General features: G+C 38.0%; 2 protein-coding genes and 1 long non-coding RNA gene across 4 annotated transcripts; 2 read left to right on the plus strand and 1 right to left on the minus strand.

Moving 5' to 3' along the window:
- Positions 1-1,675: 1,675 nt before the first annotated feature.
- Positions 1,676-12,242, plus strand: LOC144658207 (uncharacterized). Of its 2 annotated transcripts, none has more exons than XM_078518585.1 (6): positions 1,676-1,894; positions 2,678-2,984; positions 3,554-3,643; positions 8,534-8,670; positions 9,710-10,026; positions 10,941-12,242. In XM_078518585.1, the coding sequence occupies exons 1-6, from the start codon at positions 1,794-1,796 to the stop codon at positions 11,204-11,206; spliced, it is 1,218 nt and encodes a 405-aa protein (XP_078374711.1). In that variant the 5' UTR covers positions 1,676-1,793; the 3' UTR covers positions 11,207-12,242. The 2 variants fall into 2 exon arrangements, with proteins under 2 accessions (XP_078374711.1, XP_078374710.1); XM_078518584.1 differs by having other exon boundaries at positions 1,677-1,894; positions 10,938-12,242.
- Positions 4,229-7,680, plus strand: LOC144658403 (uncharacterized). Its single transcript, XR_013571694.1, has 3 exons — positions 4,229-4,953; positions 5,555-5,633; positions 6,613-7,680. It is a non-coding gene; the product is annotated as an uncharacterized LOC144658403 (long non-coding RNA).
- Positions 12,243-13,093: 851 nt separating the features above from the next.
- On the minus strand, positions 13,094-15,888 carry LOC144656388 (uncharacterized). Its single transcript, XM_078516610.1, has 5 exons — positions 15,769-15,888; positions 15,417-15,455; positions 14,362-14,697; positions 13,558-13,893; positions 13,094-13,308 (listed from the first exon to the last, which is right to left on the minus strand). The coding sequence occupies exons 1-5, from the start codon at positions 15,830-15,832 to the stop codon at positions 13,094-13,096; spliced, it is 990 nt and encodes a 329-aa protein (XP_078372736.1). The 5' UTR covers positions 15,833-15,888.
- Positions 15,889-17,654: the final 1,766 nt, after the last annotated feature.

Here is a 17,654-nt window from a genome sequence, read left to right on the forward strand (position 1 = left end):
AAATACACGCTGAAAGGAAACGCACCCTTTCGTTGTCAATCTTATTTCAGGGAATTTGATATTTTGCGAAACCTAAGTCCCCAGAGCCTGGAGAGGGGGAATCCCATAGGACATTGGGCATAAAATTTGAATTCGAATTTTAAAAGGGCTTTGTCACGGATTTTCAAAGATTTTTAAACAGTCCTGTCAAAATACATATTTTTGTCTTAGGAAACCCTAAAAATAATGTTTAATTTTTTAGGCGTTTTCGTGCGTCTTTAAAAAAGAATATTTATAATTATAGTTGTTCAAAGATAATGGGTTTTTTTTACGGTTTAAAGCAGGATTTCTCGGAAATATCTCTTCCGCGTTTAAGGGAATCCAGAAACGCTGCACTCATCCCATATATCTTTATATGTTTGCGGTGTTTTGAAAAATTTTTGAGTGATTTTAAGGGATTTTTGGGGAGGAGATAGTTTTTTTCTCAAAGGATAAGCAAAATGTAGAGAAATACGAAATATTGGAGATTAATTGTGATTTTAAAATTAGATCTAGTTTTCGAAGTTTAAAAATGGTAGACGGACACCAGACGGTCCCCTTGAACTGAGGTGCTCTTGAGTGGGGATCAACTGTCTGGTAGTGTTTCGTTTTTTCTTTTTGCTTTCCGCACCCCTTCTCTAACCCTCCTAAACTTTATATTCAAGTCTGGGCATACACCGGCCCGCCTTAAAAAGCGTCTTTAGCTGTATGACAGGCTCGAGGGGTTCGAACGAACCCCTAAATTTTTTGAAGTCGGCATTTTTAGGGGGTTGAAATTAAAAGAGAAAACCATTTTACACGAAAACAATCAAAAGACTGTGATTGGTCGATTACACGGATGACTACCTTCCTTGCTAGGATTATCGGAGGAAGCCGCGACATTTTGGCACAAAAATGAGAAGACGTCTAAATGCACACACTCATTTCTGAACATTTCAGAATTTTTTAGAATAAAAATTACTTTTCGAAGAGCTTATACTGAAGGAAAATGCATCCCACCTCAGAAATGATGTCGAAACGCAGGAAATGGCACTTGAGAGAACCTAAATTTCCTGAGGGGTGCTTTCTAGCCAGCGTAGCTTGGCGTTCTAGCCAGTCAGGGAGAGCAAGAAATCGCGCGCGCGAGCAAAGCGATTTCTCGCTCTCCCCGACTGACTAGAACGCCCAGCTACGCTGGCTAGGTGCTTTCAAACCGGCCCCCTTGGAGGCTCGCGCCTTCGGCACTCGTGTAAGAGCCTCCGCCGCTAAAAAATACCTCCCAAAAATGAAAGAACCCCCTCAACAGAATTCACCTTATGGGTCTGCTTGATGGCTCGGATGGAAATGGATTAACAGGCCGATTACAACTTGAAAAATACTAAAAATAGCCGAAGTTTGTTTTTTATCTACAAATTACCAAAATCAGCGAAATTCTCGTGGCGTAGCTCCTTTAAAAACCCCTAAAGGAGACGAATCTGTGCATGGCTTCATTTTTCTCTTTTGTCCTATATATTTATTTTTATTTGTTTATTTTTTTGGCGATATTTAAAAAAGAAAAACGCGAAAAAGGACGGGAAAATGTCCTGTTGATCCCACAACTGACGTCACTTTATCCCAGGGTCCTTTGTTTTCGCAAGGGCCACGTGATCATTTGGCGCGTAAATTCACATGAAGAAGAGGCTTGCTTTTAGATTTGCGCCATGTTTGTTTTCTTTGATTTGTGTAACAGCTGTGAAGGGCGATCTTGAGCGAAATCTGCAAGCTTTGACTTTGAACAAATACTTTAATCCCCAAAAATGCCTTTAGTGGACAATTCAGAGGCGAAAGATCGCTCTTCGTTTCGCTTGCGTCGCATTGGGACGCCAGCTACATTCCCTGGCATTTCAGACTCTTTCAAGTAAGTTGATCTACCGGTACTTTATTTTTGTCTTCTGTATAATCTTGTTAAGTTCAAGAAGCAAAGAATCTCTTGGTCTGCTACCTTTGAGGCTATGTTTTTTTGTGACATAAGCCTGCCAAACTAAATTCACGAAATGATTGAAAGAAAATGCTCGACTTAATTGCTTTATGTAGCTTAGAGATTTCCAAAATAAGCTCACTAATGTGAATTACATGAAATTTACACAATCGAATCGCCAAGCCTGTATGCTATTCTTGGGCTTGCGAAAATGTGACTGTGACTGTCGATGTTTTGTATACTTTTAATTAAGAGGTTTATTACGTAGTATGCGCATCATGACAATTTGATAATAATTTACATGTGGGATGAACTTTCTCTGCTTGAATCTGAAGGAGGGCCATTTCTGTCCCATGGGGGTACTCAGAATTTCAAATGACGGGAATGGGGGCAAAAATCTAGACCCAAAAAAATCCCTAGGGCTTTAACAAAACCCAAAAAATCCCAAGACCAAAAACTACCCCCCCCCCCAAAAAAAAAAAAAAAAAAAAAAAAAAAAAACAGCAAAACATGTTTTGCAGAACTACACAGCCAATGAATTACCACAAATGTTTAGTTTGTTTGTAAATACCCAAATTTTTCTACCCAAATAAATCCCAGAGTCGAAAATTACAAACCCCAAAAAACCTTCGATCATCCTCATCACTTAAAATCTTGAGTACCCCCCAGGGCATTCTGTATAATTATGTTTCATAATTTTACCAGTCTTTTATAATTTTTCAGAATCAACAAAGAAGTAACCATAGTTGGAAGAAATCCTTCGTCATCAGACATATTCCTGGATTCCAACAAGAATAAAGTGATGATATCAAGGCTCCATGCTAGAATTGTCACAGAGAAAGATGACACAGGAAAACAAACTTTTAGAATCTCAGACACAAGCCTCAATGGCACGTATGTGAATGATGTAAAGATTGCCAACTCCTGTGACCTTAACCCAGGCGATACTGTTACATTTGGACATCTTAGAGGGGCTGTATTGGCCCCTGGGGCACGTGCTGAGCAACCCAATTCTGAGTTCCGTTTTCAAGTAAGTTATACATGTAGCTAGTCTGATTGCCAAACACTCTTTCTTGTCCTGTTTCTTTTCACAGGCACCCCAGCTAGCCTCACAACAAGCCCTCTAAAAGTGGACCAAGCTCGGTACAGTGTACATGAAAATGTACTTCCCTGAGTGTATTCTTTCAAGACAGAGTCTCAATCTCAATAGAAGAAGAAGCATCAATCCTGGTTCACACATGTGATGAAAATGCAAACACAAATGCTAGTGATGTTCACACATAAAACGCAAATGCAAGGAACATGAGATATGCAGACACATTATTTTGAAGTCTTTTACCAAGATAGCACTTGGACCAGTCAGGTTTCCGATGCTTGTGTTCGCACTTCCATTTGCATTAGCAATGTTCACACATGAAACAAGTGCAAATGCATTAAGCCCAACCAAAGTACAGGAAAATGGACAGTTTTCCATTTTTTGCACTTGCCTTGTGCTAGTTCACAGGTGTTTACGTGTTTGCATTTGCATTTGCGTGAACCAGGCTTCTGAGATTATTTGTTGCCATTGATTTTAATTTGTTCATTTACTCAACATTGTAGTTTGAGACATACCCATCCACACCTCCTAACAAGAAGCAGAAAACTTCTGAAGCCATTTGTTCCTCTCCAGAATTTCAAAGAAAGGCACAGGTACAGGATATGTTATACAATAGTAGCACACTTCTGCAGGAGTTTCTTATGGTTTTATTTGTTGCTGTTGCTTTTTCCCCTCCTTTGTCATGTAACCTTGACTGATGCTCTTACAGTGAAATCCTGCTAATCTGGTCACCAACAGGTCTAACTTATAAAAAATTAATCTTCTGGTAGCCATTAATAATAATAATAATAATAATAATAATTATAAAAACAATATATAATTATAATAAAAACCTTCCCAAACTCCTTTGCAACTGAAAAATCGTCAATGCCAAATAACTTGGTCAGTTTGAAGTCAGCAGGAGTAGTACGTCGTATAGAAATAACTCTTACCATAAACCACTTCTTGTATAAGTCGTAGGACGATGACGTCATTAGTCACGTGACATTGCCCTGAAGTTCGTTTTTGCTCAGTGTGACAAAGATATTTCGTTACTGAAAAAGCAGTCATTGCAGTTTGAAGCACATTGGTGTGAGGCATTTCAGACTGCCCGGGTACCGAAAAAAATATAAAAAATTAAGGGGGTTATGTACAGTTTTCAAAAGTGGGAGTCTGGGTACAAGTACGTATCTGGCGTTGCATTAAATGTGAGGATGCAAAAAATTACATGTTGGTAGATATTTATATGTTAAGTACATTTTTATCACTTTTATTGTTATGACGTCATCGGTCACGTGACCAGAACGGACCGCAGTTTTAAATTCGCTTGAAAACTTTACCTGTATCTCTCTCTTAAGATTTTTTTACGCCAAGTTGTAGCTTTTTAAAAAGTGTTTTTAAAAATGGCCATTATTACTTTTTCCTAAAAAAGGGCGGCAGTACAAAATACAACTAAAAAGTTTGTTGGCTTCCTTCTCAAAGACAATTTGCGGTAGGAATAAAAGAAAATTTTGCCAAAGGGAGGAGTGTATGCTCTTTATGATACCGTAGTCAGTTACTTCTCATTTCAATTGCTTTTCGCGAAGTTGAATGTAATTTCTTCCAGACGAAAGAAGTGGGCCTGGGGAGAAGTTAAATAGCTGCCCCTCCCCCTCCCCCTGCTGGTGGTCACCCCAGCGGATTCCCCGTGGTCCGTATTGTGGGCTCACGAAGAGCATTTTCAAAATGGCGACTATGCGACAAAATTTTGAGTTATAGAGGACAGTTTTGTCGATGTTTTTCCTTCTTGACGCGATCAAAACGAGTCCCCAAACGTGGGAAAAACCTCCTTTATTTGTATTCCGGATAAAGAAGAATATGGAATGAGTAGAAACGTGCGAAAACGTGGGCAACAGAAACTAACAGGGACCTGAGGTGACAGGAGGTGAGCGTTTCTCATTGAACAATGATTTTTTTAGACTGGTTAAAGCTTATGTCTTCGACGTTTATCATGATTATCAACTTAGCTTACTGGAATTAAAGCCTGGCTAGGTGTAAAAAAATAGATGGTGGGAACAAGGCGATAGTATTAAATGGCAGTCATTTTGTCGAGGCATACAACTGTTATTTATGTTCGATTTTCGTTATCTGAATTTTAAGCTACTGTTTTCCAAATTAATAAGACTCGCATCCTTTCATTATTTATACATGAGGAAATGTTCCTCAAAATATTGACCAAGTGGCCATTTTAGACCACAAAGAAAAATTACGTCAGGAAGATTTTATGTGATACCTTTGAAATTGGAAGAAACATTTCAGCTCAGTGTGATCTCTTTTTTTAAGTTAGACTAGAGACTACCGGTACTTGCAGTCAACCTGGTAGCTAATCTAGACTTATTAAACAGTGCTACTCACGTTTTGGAATGCCTTTTTGGGTATGTTTAATAAATGAGACCATTTCTTAACTTAAAATTTGTTCTTCCCATGATGTTTTATTGTATTGGTAAACATAGATTTAAGTTTTCTTTGCATTTTGTGGTTTACAGGTCAGGGACTAATAGAATACCTAGTGTTTTGACAGGACATTCTGGATTACTGTTCAGTGAGTTAAACTATGGTGTTCAGGTAATTGTTGATCTCTTAGTTTTACACATAGTTATGTGACAGTCAATTCTGGCAATTCCCTTCCTTCTCGAGCTCTCTACACACATTCATTGCCTGAGGCATTTAAGATCTGCTTTTTGACCAGACATTTGTCTACTTTACAAAAAATCTGTTTGTTTTTAAGGCCTGTATTTTCAGTTGTTGGATAACCTACAGTAGCATTTTAAAGTAGCAATGTAAAACATCGCAAGGCCTTAAACTTAAGCAAGCCAGAAAACCCTAATCCCAATATAAAGCTAACTGCAAGCAACATGATGTACCCTTTGGCAACCAAAGTGCTTTTAAGGCTAGCCAGAGTACTATATAGGCTAACTGGAATGGCTTTCATGGCTCGTATGTTTCATGACATATAAGTGCCATACAAGCCAAAATACCTAACTCCAATAAATAGAATAACCTGAAGCCACCTCAGCTTACTATACTCAGGCTAACTGGAGTACTGCTTAGGCTAACCAGGGAGCTTTTTAGGCCAACCAGTAGCTGTAAATTGGATTTAAATAAACTTCAGCTTAGGTTTTGTTGGCAACTTGCTCTACAAGAATACCAAACATAGATTTCAGTGATGTAATGCTTTGAAATGAACAGATTACAAAATTCAGTTTTAGGGTCCAAAACATTTTTAAATATTATTAAAATAATATGACATTTTTCTGCAATAATTAATGAAAGGAAGGGTGCAAGGTGAAACCATTATAAGCTTACCCGAAGCCACATGTTTCTTTCGAAACAACTACAACAAAAAATAAAAATCCATAAATGTCATTTGGCTATTTACAGTAGCAAGTGGAAAAAATATTGGATCCACTGGCCCAACATAAAAGCAGCCAGTTTTTTTCACACACTGAAAAGGGCCATTTAATTTTAATATACAGTCTGCATGCTGGAAAATAGCAATTTCAGCAAAATAATAGTTTTTTGTTTGTTTTGTTTCTATTTACAGGTTACTTGGAAGACTTTGCAAGGGCATTCCTGTTAGTCAAAATGAACTCAAAAATACACACTGTGTCAATGTAATAAAATTATCACATGATTGATTCCCACATGTTGCCAGTTTAAACCTGAATAAATTTAAGTGACATTGATGGCTTTTTATATAATATGAACATCCCAGAACCCAATAAGATGGGAGGCGCGGTGGCCTAATGGTTAGTGCACCGGACTCCGGATCGAGCGGTCCGAGTTCGAGCCCCAGCCGGGGTCACTTGTGTTATGTTCTTGGGCAAGACACTTTACTCTCATAGTGCCTCTCTCCACCCAGGTGTATCAATGGGTACCGGCCACATAATGCTGGGGGGGGGGGGGGGCTGCAGTGGACTAACATCTCATTCAGGGGGGAGTAGAAATATTTCTAGCCGCTTAATGCTGCAGAAACCGGGATAAGCTCCGGCAGTGTGGGCTGCTTGGCTCGTGGCTTCTCCTAGAACCCAATAAGGCTTCATGTAAATACTGACACTTACAGTAATTACATGTTAGTTTTAAAACCATTCTGAGGTTCATGACAAAACATATTTGTTTCAATAAAAACATGTAAAAATAATGAAATAACAGAGAATTTACATAATTTTTATCGCAGACCAATTTTACTCCAGGTTAAGTTTATGTGTCAAGTTTTTTGCAGCACAGGCTTGGTTCCACAGGGTGTGGTTCCAAAAAATATCCATACCTCCCCCAAGGATGGTTCTTTGGTTTGGACTCTCCCACCCCCTGGGATTTCTAGTTTCGCTTCATACTTTCTTTAAAAAGTTTGTACTATTGAGACCCTCATCCCCATCGGAATTTCCAATGACCATCCTTGGGGTGGGTATGGATATTTTCTGGAACCGCACAATGTAGGCATTTGCTTATGAAAGTAAGCTGCAGATTGATCTGATTGATACACACTAATCTATTTTCACATTTACCTGTTTTCTATGGGATATATAATTATATATTGTTTTTACCGGTTTCACTTGTAATAATAATAATAATAATAATAATAATAATAATAATAACAACTTTATTTAAACATGGTAAAAAAGTTTAAAGCTAAAAGCTTGTGGGGCCGTGTACAAATTAAAAATTTAAAAAGACATATAAAAAGACATCCTAAAAATATTGAGAAGATAGAAAAAATTCACTATATATTAATATTTATAACAATTTAAAAATTCAATAAAATTTAAAAACATCATCGTTCAGTCTGACAGTCTGCGCGGATAACGCCTCGAAGCTAATATTTTTAAGAATGTTCTTGCCTTTTACTATGTTAAAAAACGACTTAAAATTACTACATGTAGTTTTACCGTGTAGTCGTTGTGACAGGGCGTTCCAAATAACGGATCCCCTGTAAGCGATTGAGTTTTTCATAAAGTTTTTCAAAAAGCGCGGTACCACTACCAGGGTAGCCATATTAAAGAGGTTTTTTTTAAATAACAAGATGACTGACTGGCTGTAAGACTGACTGACTGACTGACTGACTGGCTGCTAAGTGGCTGTAATAACGAGTTGACTGTGTAAATGAGGAGTCCTTAAAGAAGGGTTTCACTTGATATTTTCTTTCATCAGTTAGATACATTTGGAAGAATAAGTGTCAGTTTTGGTAAATCTTCATTCAAGCACTCAAAGAATTTTAGAATTATTTCATCCAATCAAAAACTTGCGCAAGCGCTCGTGATTACTCCGAAAGCAATCACGCGTGCAAATACGTCATGTTGCTTACCAACTTCTGGGAAGAATTAACTTCTCAGAAAAAGTGATGAAGCCATCAACTGGCACTTGTTTAACCGATTGTTTGGTTGTAAATTTTATTTTATTTTTTCTTTTCAATTACAGTTATCATACATGTAGCGGTATATACACTCTTATTTGTTTGCATTTGTTAGACGCCAAGCCCACAAGTGCTAAAGCCTGGTTCAAAAACTCCTCTGTTTCCAGCAGCTCTTCTGCCTAATCTCTCAGCCTTTCTAACTCCAGGAACACCCAGTCATTCAGCTCCATCACCATCTACAGACAAATCCAGGTAATTCATTAAAGGGCTGATAGCAGCGTGCCAAAGGAGTCCAGTTAGATAGTCCTGTCCGTTTTCATGTCTAAGTATCGGATTATAATTTTTGATAAGTTACTTCAAGGGCTACAGTATGTTGCAGTTAATTTTTGATCTCAGTTATTTTTTTTTTAACTAGTTAGTATTTTTTCTGTAACTGTTTTTTTTATATATATTCTAGGTTAATCAGTAGAAAAAGTAATACACCTCCCCTCCCTTGATGTCTCATTACCCTGCCCCCCCATTAATATTATCCCCTGCCTCTAACTACTATCATCTCTTTTTTTTTCTTTTTACTAACCTGCACTGGATTTGAACTCTTGACCTCTGGATTTGCTGTCCAACCCCCTACCACTTTGCCACATAGGAAATGTTGGATGAACCACTATTTTTTAAAAATATATGACTCCAACCCATACCCTAACCCTATTATTTACCTAGTATAAAAAATTAACTAGTTAGAAAAAAATTAACTACTAGGTAAAATTTAAAATTAACTGAGATCAAAAATTAACTGCAACAGTTATTTCAAGAGGGGCAACCTGAGGCTAAAATTTGGAGGGTGCCCGGGTGCCTCAGGCGACTAACTTTTGCCTTTGGGCGACCAGATAATCTTATTTCTTTCATATAAGCTTTATGCTGGGCACCCTGGATCTCATAGTTTGGGACCTTCGGGGTCCTTGTAATTTTTCTTAGAGCACAGCCTTGATTCGAGGTGGGCACTTATTCGAGGTTGGGCGCTTAATCGAATAAATACGGTATAAGGCCACTGGAAACACCAGGTCATTAAAATACCTGTGCATGGTAAACATACACACCTATAAGCCCCAAAACCAAGCTTACTCCTTATGTTACACCAGGGCAAAATCATGAGACTGTGAGATAATTCCAATCACATTTGACCTACACATAGTGTGAACATGAAATCAATATATGTGTATTTGCCAATACCCGCTAAAGTAATGATGGGTGAACACACATAACAATTTCTCCCTTTAATGCAATTTTATCCCAGATTGCCTGATTCTATTCATGGTAAACAAACATGGCGTCAACATTTTGTCAGTGAGAGCTCCGACTCTGAACACAGCGATGACGACCTCAAGGCATACGCAGCTGCTGCCGGCGAAGCGATGGAGGACAGTGATGAAGACATATTCTCCGTTCAGCTCCCTGACTCTCCTGAGTCATATGATGAACCTGGTACATCATCTTTCAGTGAAAGCGTTCGTGCATCAATAGAAGTTAAGGAATTTTGCCAGCGTTTCGCACATGAAAATGATAACAGTTCAACAAGATCCACAGTTAAAGAGCAGAAGCCTCCTAAGAAAGGTATGAATTAGAAAAGATGTATTCACATCATGAATCAAAGCATAAAATTTGATTATACCAAACTATGCTTGTGGACAGGAATACATGATGAAGATGTAGCAATGGCTCCTCTTGTAAAGCATGAGGAGTTTGACTTTGTCAAAAAAAACCTGGCCTGCTAAACAAGTACTGTACCATTAGTAAAAGACAGCAGATAAAAATTTACATGTAGAGGAAGCAATCCAAGTCTGAAAGGGAAAGAAATTTAAAAGAATAAAAATTATTATTATTAGATAAAAAGAGAAAAAAACTTGTCTAATAAAAATAATGAATTTGATTGTTTTCTGAATAAAATTGACTTATCTCATGCTGCTATCTTTAAAATAATTCCAGTGAGCTATTCCATTGTATTTCTCTTAGTGGTAGAATTTTACCTCAATGAAGATTTGCCATAATCACTTTAAACTGGCTTGAGCTGGCAATAATAAAAAAAACAGCATGTGAACATGATACACTGTCATCAGTCATCTAAGTCTATTTTATTCACCAAATCACAAAGAAATTATTTATACTATCTAAAACAAAACCATTACATTTATAGGGGTGGTGAATGGTCCTTCAAAAAATGTGTGTCGCGCAAAATTTTAGCCAAATTTCAAGGGTCTCGTCGTCTCGAATTTTTCTTTTACTCCTTCTCGGAGTCTCGATTTCTTTTGCAAGGCTAAAAAGGTCTCAGGCTCGCAGAAAAGTTATCAGTCTCGCATTTACCATTCGACACCCCTACATTTTTGTACAAACCTTAAAAAAAATCATTGTACATTGTAACATGATGCCTTTGTATACTGCAAAGCAAGGGTCGCATTCCGGGATTTTCACAGTATATAATAAGATTGTGCTGCTTGTTTACAACCCTCTGTGCTGTTTTACCGCAGCAGCCAGTAAAAGACCAACAAAACGCACCTTGACCTACAAGAAAGCTGCACAGAAATCTTCAAGGAGTAGTACTTCTGGCGACAGTAACGATAATTTCATGTACAATACTTGTGCATCTGTGGACTGTATTCATCCTCACGACATAGATAAGCTTGTCGATTGGGTGCAGTGTGACGACTGCGATGACTGGTACCATGTCAAGTGCACTGGGCTCACTCTCAAATCTGTACAACCAAAGTCAGCAAAGTTCCATTGTGGCTGTGTTTGAATCTAAACTCTTGCTTCCATGAAGTAGACAATTTGCCACTGTTGTGCACAAGTTTCATCTTTTACACCAAATGTTATGGTAATTTAAAAGACAGCCCACTCCTGACATTTGGATAGTTGGCGAGAAGTTAAAAAAAATGGGACTACCATCGCTGCCATTTTTTTTGCACTGCTCTCCAGCTAACAGAATGCCTGGAACGGGCTATTTAAAAGATGGATTTCAAAGTGACGATGGTACATCTAATAAATAGTTTTGGCTTTTATGCCTCTTGCTTACAGTGGGAATTAGTAAGGGAGGTGTTTTGTTTGCTGACAAGCAACAATATTTTTATTAACCTCCTGTTTCACTCATTTTTATTTTGTTATACATGTAGTTGTTCAAGCTTGCTTAGAATAAAAGAAACAATTAATTGTTTCTTTTATTTTTAATTTCTTAATTTTCTTAAAATAAAAGTAGTAGTTTATAATAAATTGAGTACATATTAATATTTTGAAATATAAAACTATATACTAACATAATGTAATTTATTTTCTATGTTTTTCATTTTTTAAAACTGTTTGTACAGTTAACAGTTCTTGTTGTTATTGTTGTTCTTTACTTGGCTGTTTTATTTCTTATAACTCTAAGTTTAATCCCAGGCTTTAAATGTTTAGTTCCATAAATTATCCATACCTCCCCCCACACAAGGGATTTTTCTTAAGACCCCCACCCCTCTGGAAATTTAAATTAAGCTTTGTACATGTATTTCCTTAAAGATTTTGGCCTTTGAGACCCATCCCACCCCCAGAAATTTCCAATACCTTCTGTGGGGGAAGTATGGACATTTTCTGGAACCACACAATATTATTAAATTCTTTTTAACTAAATTGCCATAGATTTTACTTGATTGTTGTTCTGACACTTTTGTGGTTCAACAAGATGGCATTCCTAGTTGATGATTATCTTTATTCTCATCTCTTGCCTGGTTGACAATGCATTAATATTGTATTGAGAAACTGTATGTTGATTACCCTCACAACTTAACTGACAGAGTATTTAACAAAAAACTAGAGAAATTTTAATTTCGTGGCTGGATTAAATTTAATTCTGTTCTGATCACGAAGCTTGTATTGACGATTACTAAAAACTCTAATTTATGAAGTTTTGTAATAATATTAATTTCCAAGTTGTTTTATTAAAAATAAAGAATCCCTAGTTTTAATATTAATAACTTGACTGAGATAGTTTGACTTTGTACTAAAAAAATTAATTATTTTGAATAAAACTTGAGTTTACTTATTGACTTATTCATCTATGTACTAATTGCTTGGATCTTTGATGGGGAAACTTTTCCCATCGGCATCCCCCTTCACTTTTTTCCCCTCACCCCAATTTTTACATGGCCAAAATGTATAAAAAATTTTCATTATTATGTATGGGAATGCTTGCTATGCAGGCTAATGTTTTGTAATGTTTAATAAATGAGCAGCAGTGTTTTATCAAGTTTAAAACACGGGGCACAGCCTGAGTGTTCTAGACTTGATAACACTGTCACGAACTGCAAATTTATTGAACGGCTTAAAAATCTTCTGATGTAGATCAACTCATTCTTGCACTAATATTTACAGTTGGGGTTATTTTGGCCAAGAAAATTGGATGTAAAGTTTAGCCGTGTCTTTATCAGATATAAAGACACTCATTAAACATTTATTTCTTTATTGTATTTTCTTTATGAATTATTAATGAGTTTTTAATTTTGTTTAATATGTATAAAACAGTACTTTTTAAAGTGCATGTTTTTTTTTTTTATGTCATTCTGCTGTCAGGTTGTGACAAACTAAAAGTTCTTGGCTTCATCGTGCATTAATTATGTACCAGGGAGTTGACTTGTCATACATTTAAATAAGTTTACATGCCACCTTTTGCATTAGCTGTGCCAGCTTCTGTATCAATCCCTTCTGAAATTCTCTTGCACAAGGCTTCCGACAACATGCCATGAGGTACAGTCTTGAGTAACAGCTGTTGGAGTTCCACTGTGTGCGGGCGTATAATCAATCCTGGTTCTGCACTTTTCTTTGTGGCTTGTACCAGAAATCCCTTGCAGTCAAGTGGTAATGGATTGTCTTTAAACAGTAGATGATTAAGCATTAAGCAAAATATTACGCTGGCATATTACGCTGGCATGGTCGAATCACTTGATGTTGTTACTACTTGTTCACATGTGGCTAGACTGTCCACAGCCTCTCGATTTTTCAACGCAAAAAAGCAAACAAAGCGAGCGCGACCGCTGGCGTCCAGTTCTCTTGCCGTTCTCACCGCGCGCTCGTCGATCGAAAAAAGACGAAAAAATAGAGGGCTGTGGACAGTCTAACATGTGGCATATTCTGTATCAATCTCCTTGGAAATATTGTTACGGGTTTCTTCTGAAAATATATCATCAGGAATAGTCTTAACTAGCAGCTGCTGTAGTTGCACTGTATATGGACCAAAAACAAATTCTAGTTCTGCTTTTCCGTTTGTTGAGTCATGTACAAGGAATCCTCTGTAGCCAAGCCGTGATGGCATATCTCTGCAATGGTAGATGAAACCACCTGATCTCGCAGTGCCCAGAAGCCGTAAAATGTTCTTATAGTTTGGGTCACCTGAAAGAACCTGCCACACTGGATCAGGACGACCAGAAAATATTGACAAAATCACACTCAGGCTTCCTGCAATGAAAAAATGAAATAATCTGATTTATGCAGTAATTAAGGTTGACAAGTCCCATCAATAAAAATTTGGTCTAAGGGACACATCCCACAAATTCAAAGAGGGGGTGAATGGGTGTATGCAAATCTGCCGATCACTGCTATTTGTTTGCAATTGGCCAAATCCATCAATCACCAAGATTTTCATTCAAATCTGAAATCTGCCATACCATAAACATACCACACAGCTTTCAAGTAATTATTACTTGAAAACTGTGTGGTATGGTTTTGCCGTGACAGATGGTGGATGCTGTTTAATTTTATGCCAATTTGTTAAAAACGTTTTCATTGTTTTATTGCTTGTTTTTGCGAACATCCCACCAACATACTGAAGAAGACTGACCAAATTAAAGTGATGCGAAATTCGACCATTAATTTTAATTAGTATCTATAATCAGGACTTCAGACAAATAATTTATTATTGTTCACCTGTCGCAGCTTTTTCGTCGATCTCCTTTGAAATATCATAACAGAGTTCTTCTGAAAATATATCATCTGGCACAGTCTTGAGTAGCAGCTGTTGTAGTTGCACTGTGTGTGGACCGCTAATCAGTTTTGGTTGTGAATTTTTCCTCGCTGTGTGGTGTATAAGGAATCCCTTGTAGCCAAGTCGTGCTGGCATGTCTTTGTGATGGTAGATGAAGCCACCAAATCTTGCAATGTCCAGAAGCCGTTCAATTTCCTTATAGCTTGGATCACATGTAAGAACCTGCCACTCTGGATCAGGACAATCAGAAAATATTGCCAAAGTTACTTTCAAGTTTCCTGCAATTGAAACAAAAAAAAGTTCTAGGCATAACTAGTCGAAATTTAGGAGAGTTAACTTTATTATAAAACAAATAAAAAAGCCTTAAGTACACGTGCCTACGGCTCGTGTTTCACCCTACACCCCAGGGGGGTACTTGCAGTATACATGACGGGGAGGTCCGACATTTTTTTCGGTTGAAAATTTACACCCTCAGTATTTTTTTGGGTCAAGAGATCTGTCATATATATTTTTTAGGTCTTTTAGTCTGTTTTATTGAATACATCAGTATATAGGTGCTAGGTCTTGTACTTTTTGGGGTAGAAAATTTTGATGTCAGGTATTTTTTTGGGTGTAACATTTCAGGCTCATGTATTTTTTTGGGTTCACAATATGAAGCTCCGTCGGACCCCCCCCCCCCGTCATGTATACTTCAAGTACCCCCCCTGGGCCCTACACTTCTTTCGTGCTCTCGTCACTTCCTTGCGTGCTTTATAACAGAACAAAGCACGGCCAAGGCTTTTTTATTTGTTAAATAAACAGGTTTAATTTAAGGTATCTAAGAAAATTAAAATTAAACACCTCCCCTCGTTTGCTGTCTTTGAATCCCCCTCCACCATCCTTACTTACCCTCCCCCCACCATCTGCTATTATCTCCCCCTCCCCCCTTTGATAAAATGTCGCAAAAACACACATGTTAAAAGTTATCGTAACCATTGGACTAGACCAAAGCATATACCTTTTGCAGTTGCCATGGTGAAATCACTCGAGGGTGACACTATCAAAATGAAGCAAAAAAAAATAATTAAATTTAAGCCAAAGGCTAGGATATCTTGCTTTCACTTGTAAGCACCATGATTCATAGTTATAAATCTATGATAGCCAACAGGCGTCGAACGATCGGTCAGATCGTTTATAACAGATCCAATTCGGGCGAACAAAACTACCCTTTATAAGCTTCCCACTACCCCAGGCCGGGCCCAATGCATCATGAGCTAAATGCATGGGCTTCAAAAGTGGTCCTGCATTTTGTAGTTGCTCCCTTGGTGTTCGCTATTTTTTTGTAAATTTCAGGTATAAAATATATCTACCTTTCCTGAGCTTTCGATGGCATATCCCAAAACGCATGGAATTAGACCGGTTCATGTAAAACATTGAAAGTTCAGCTGAAAGTTTTATCCAGTCGAAACAATGGAGACGTGTCGTACATGAAGTGGTTGATCTGTTGGCTATGATGACCGCTGAACTTATGGTTGGTGGACGTTGTTATTCTGCATATGGCGTGACATAGGGGCAAAAAAGTTGACTTTTCAGGGGCGGGGGGGGGGGGGATTTGAAAAATTAAAAGAACTTCCCGGCTGCTTCCTCCTCCTCCCCCCTATCGTGGATAACGCATGCATGCCCAGAAGGAACAACCTCGTTCCCAGGGCTTTTCCCTTGGTGATTTTTCCAAATCAGCAAGGGAAAAGCCCTGGGAACGAGGATGCAGAAGGAAAAAGAGACGGACAAAAATCGGCTTTATTTATCAGGACAATAAGGCAGTGGCCTGAAAACAATTCTTTCCAACTTCCAACCACCTCCCCCCTCAAAAGTCAACTGAGTTTCCCCTAAGCACATGACAACTCTAGCGACTTTTCTGCTGGTTTCTTTTTTTTTTTTTGTACCAGCTTGGTGAGCCCAAACCAATTCACGGAGAGTGGTAAACTTATATGGAAATAAGAGGCATGCTCCCCCGGGAAATTTTCATATTTGGGCCTTCTGAAATTGCTAGAAATTCATTTAAAACTGCTCACATGGAGAAATTTACAATTTTATATACTGATGAATACAACTTTTCTTGGAACCAGTCTATTAAGCAGTTCAAAGTCAGTGAATAAATAAGATGACCTACCCCTACGTGTAGATCAAAATTACATAACCCACCCCTTTTTGAGAGCTCAAAAACTGATGACCCACCCCCATTCTGCTCCGGCCCACCCACCCCCCCCCCCCCCCCCCGTACTTATTGACCAGTCCCTAAAGCAGTCCTTTTCCAGGATTTGCGAGATTATCAATTAATTTGCACGTCAGCAGATTCCTTCGGGCTGCGGTGCGCAACTAATAGAGATTGGGATCCCGGGAGGGTACTCAAAAAAGTTTTGTATGGGAAGGCTCCGCCCGAGGTCCAACCCCTTACCCTTTTATATACCATTTTGACAGAAAAGGCACCCCTTTCGTATACCTTTTACTAATAAAAGGTACCCATTTCATATACCAAAAAGACATATTGGCACATGGCTATAGCTAAAACAGGAATTCTTGATGTTATTTCTATGAAGCGTTTCATTAATTTAAATGATACAGCCATAAGGTGCGTCAGTTCGAAATAAAAATCATTTTAATTAAAGGCCCTTTTAAATACCTAAATGACCGATATCCCTATCCTTTCATATACCTAAACTTGTGAAATCCCTACCCTTTTATATACCGTATTTTCTCGATTAAATGCCCCCGGCGTTTATTTCAAACTTGGCCCTATAGGGCCGGCGTTTATTTGAATTCAGGAGTTTTTTCAAGCCCTGTTTCTAAGAAATGATTTTTATTCATTATTTTTGACAGCTATATAATTAGACATTATTTTTAAAGCACATTCAACCTTTAATAATTGTCTAAGGGGTTGATTTTCAAATACAACTTGGAGACCCGGTGTTTATTCCGGCGTTTAATCGAGAAAATACGGTACCTAGAGCATGAAAATTAAAGGTACCCTTTCAGGGCGGAGCCTCCCTGTATAGGCTCATTTTCATATAAATGGTTCTGCACGTAGACTCGTTTTAAAACAGAGGCAAATGGTAACTGGCCTATTGGCTTTTTTTTTTTTTTTTTTTTTCAGGGACGGCGGAGCAATTTTCCAAGTTGGGGGGGGGGGGGGGGGGGCTGACTAGTGAATTGAAGTGGGGGGGCTTAAATTAACCTTCTCTTAATAAGTCTTTATTTT

This window comes from Oculina patagonica, chromosome 6 (genome assembly GCF_052425735.1).
Source record: "Oculina patagonica isolate OP01 chromosome 6, crgOcupat, whole genome shotgun sequence".
NCBI lineage: Eukaryota > Metazoa > Cnidaria > Anthozoa > Scleractinia > Oculinidae > Oculina > Oculina patagonica.

Coding starts and splice junctions, on each gene's coding strand:
- LOC144658207 (XM_078518584.1), top strand. CDS start 1,794: ATGCCTTTAGTGGACAATTCAGAGGCGAAAGATCGCTCTTCGTTTCGC. Junction 1,895..2,677: donor GGCATTTCAGACTCTTTCAA/GTAAGTTGATCT, acceptor ATAATTTTTCAG/AATCAACAAAGAAGTAACCA. Junction 8,671..9,709: donor CCATCTACAGACAAATCCAG/GTAATTCATTAA, acceptor ATTTTATCCCAG/ATTGCCTGATTCTATTCATG.
- LOC144656388 (XM_078516610.1), bottom strand. CDS start 15,832: ATGTTTTACATGAACCGGTCTAATTCCATGCGTTTTGGGATATGCCAT. Junction 14,698..15,416: donor CACCATGGCAACTGCAAAAG/GTATATGCTTTG, acceptor TTTCAATTGCAG/GAAACTTGAAAGTAACTTTG. Junction 13,894..14,361: donor CGACGAAAAAGCTGCGACAG/GTGAACAATAAT, acceptor TTTTCATTGCAG/GAAGCCTGAGTGTGATTTTG.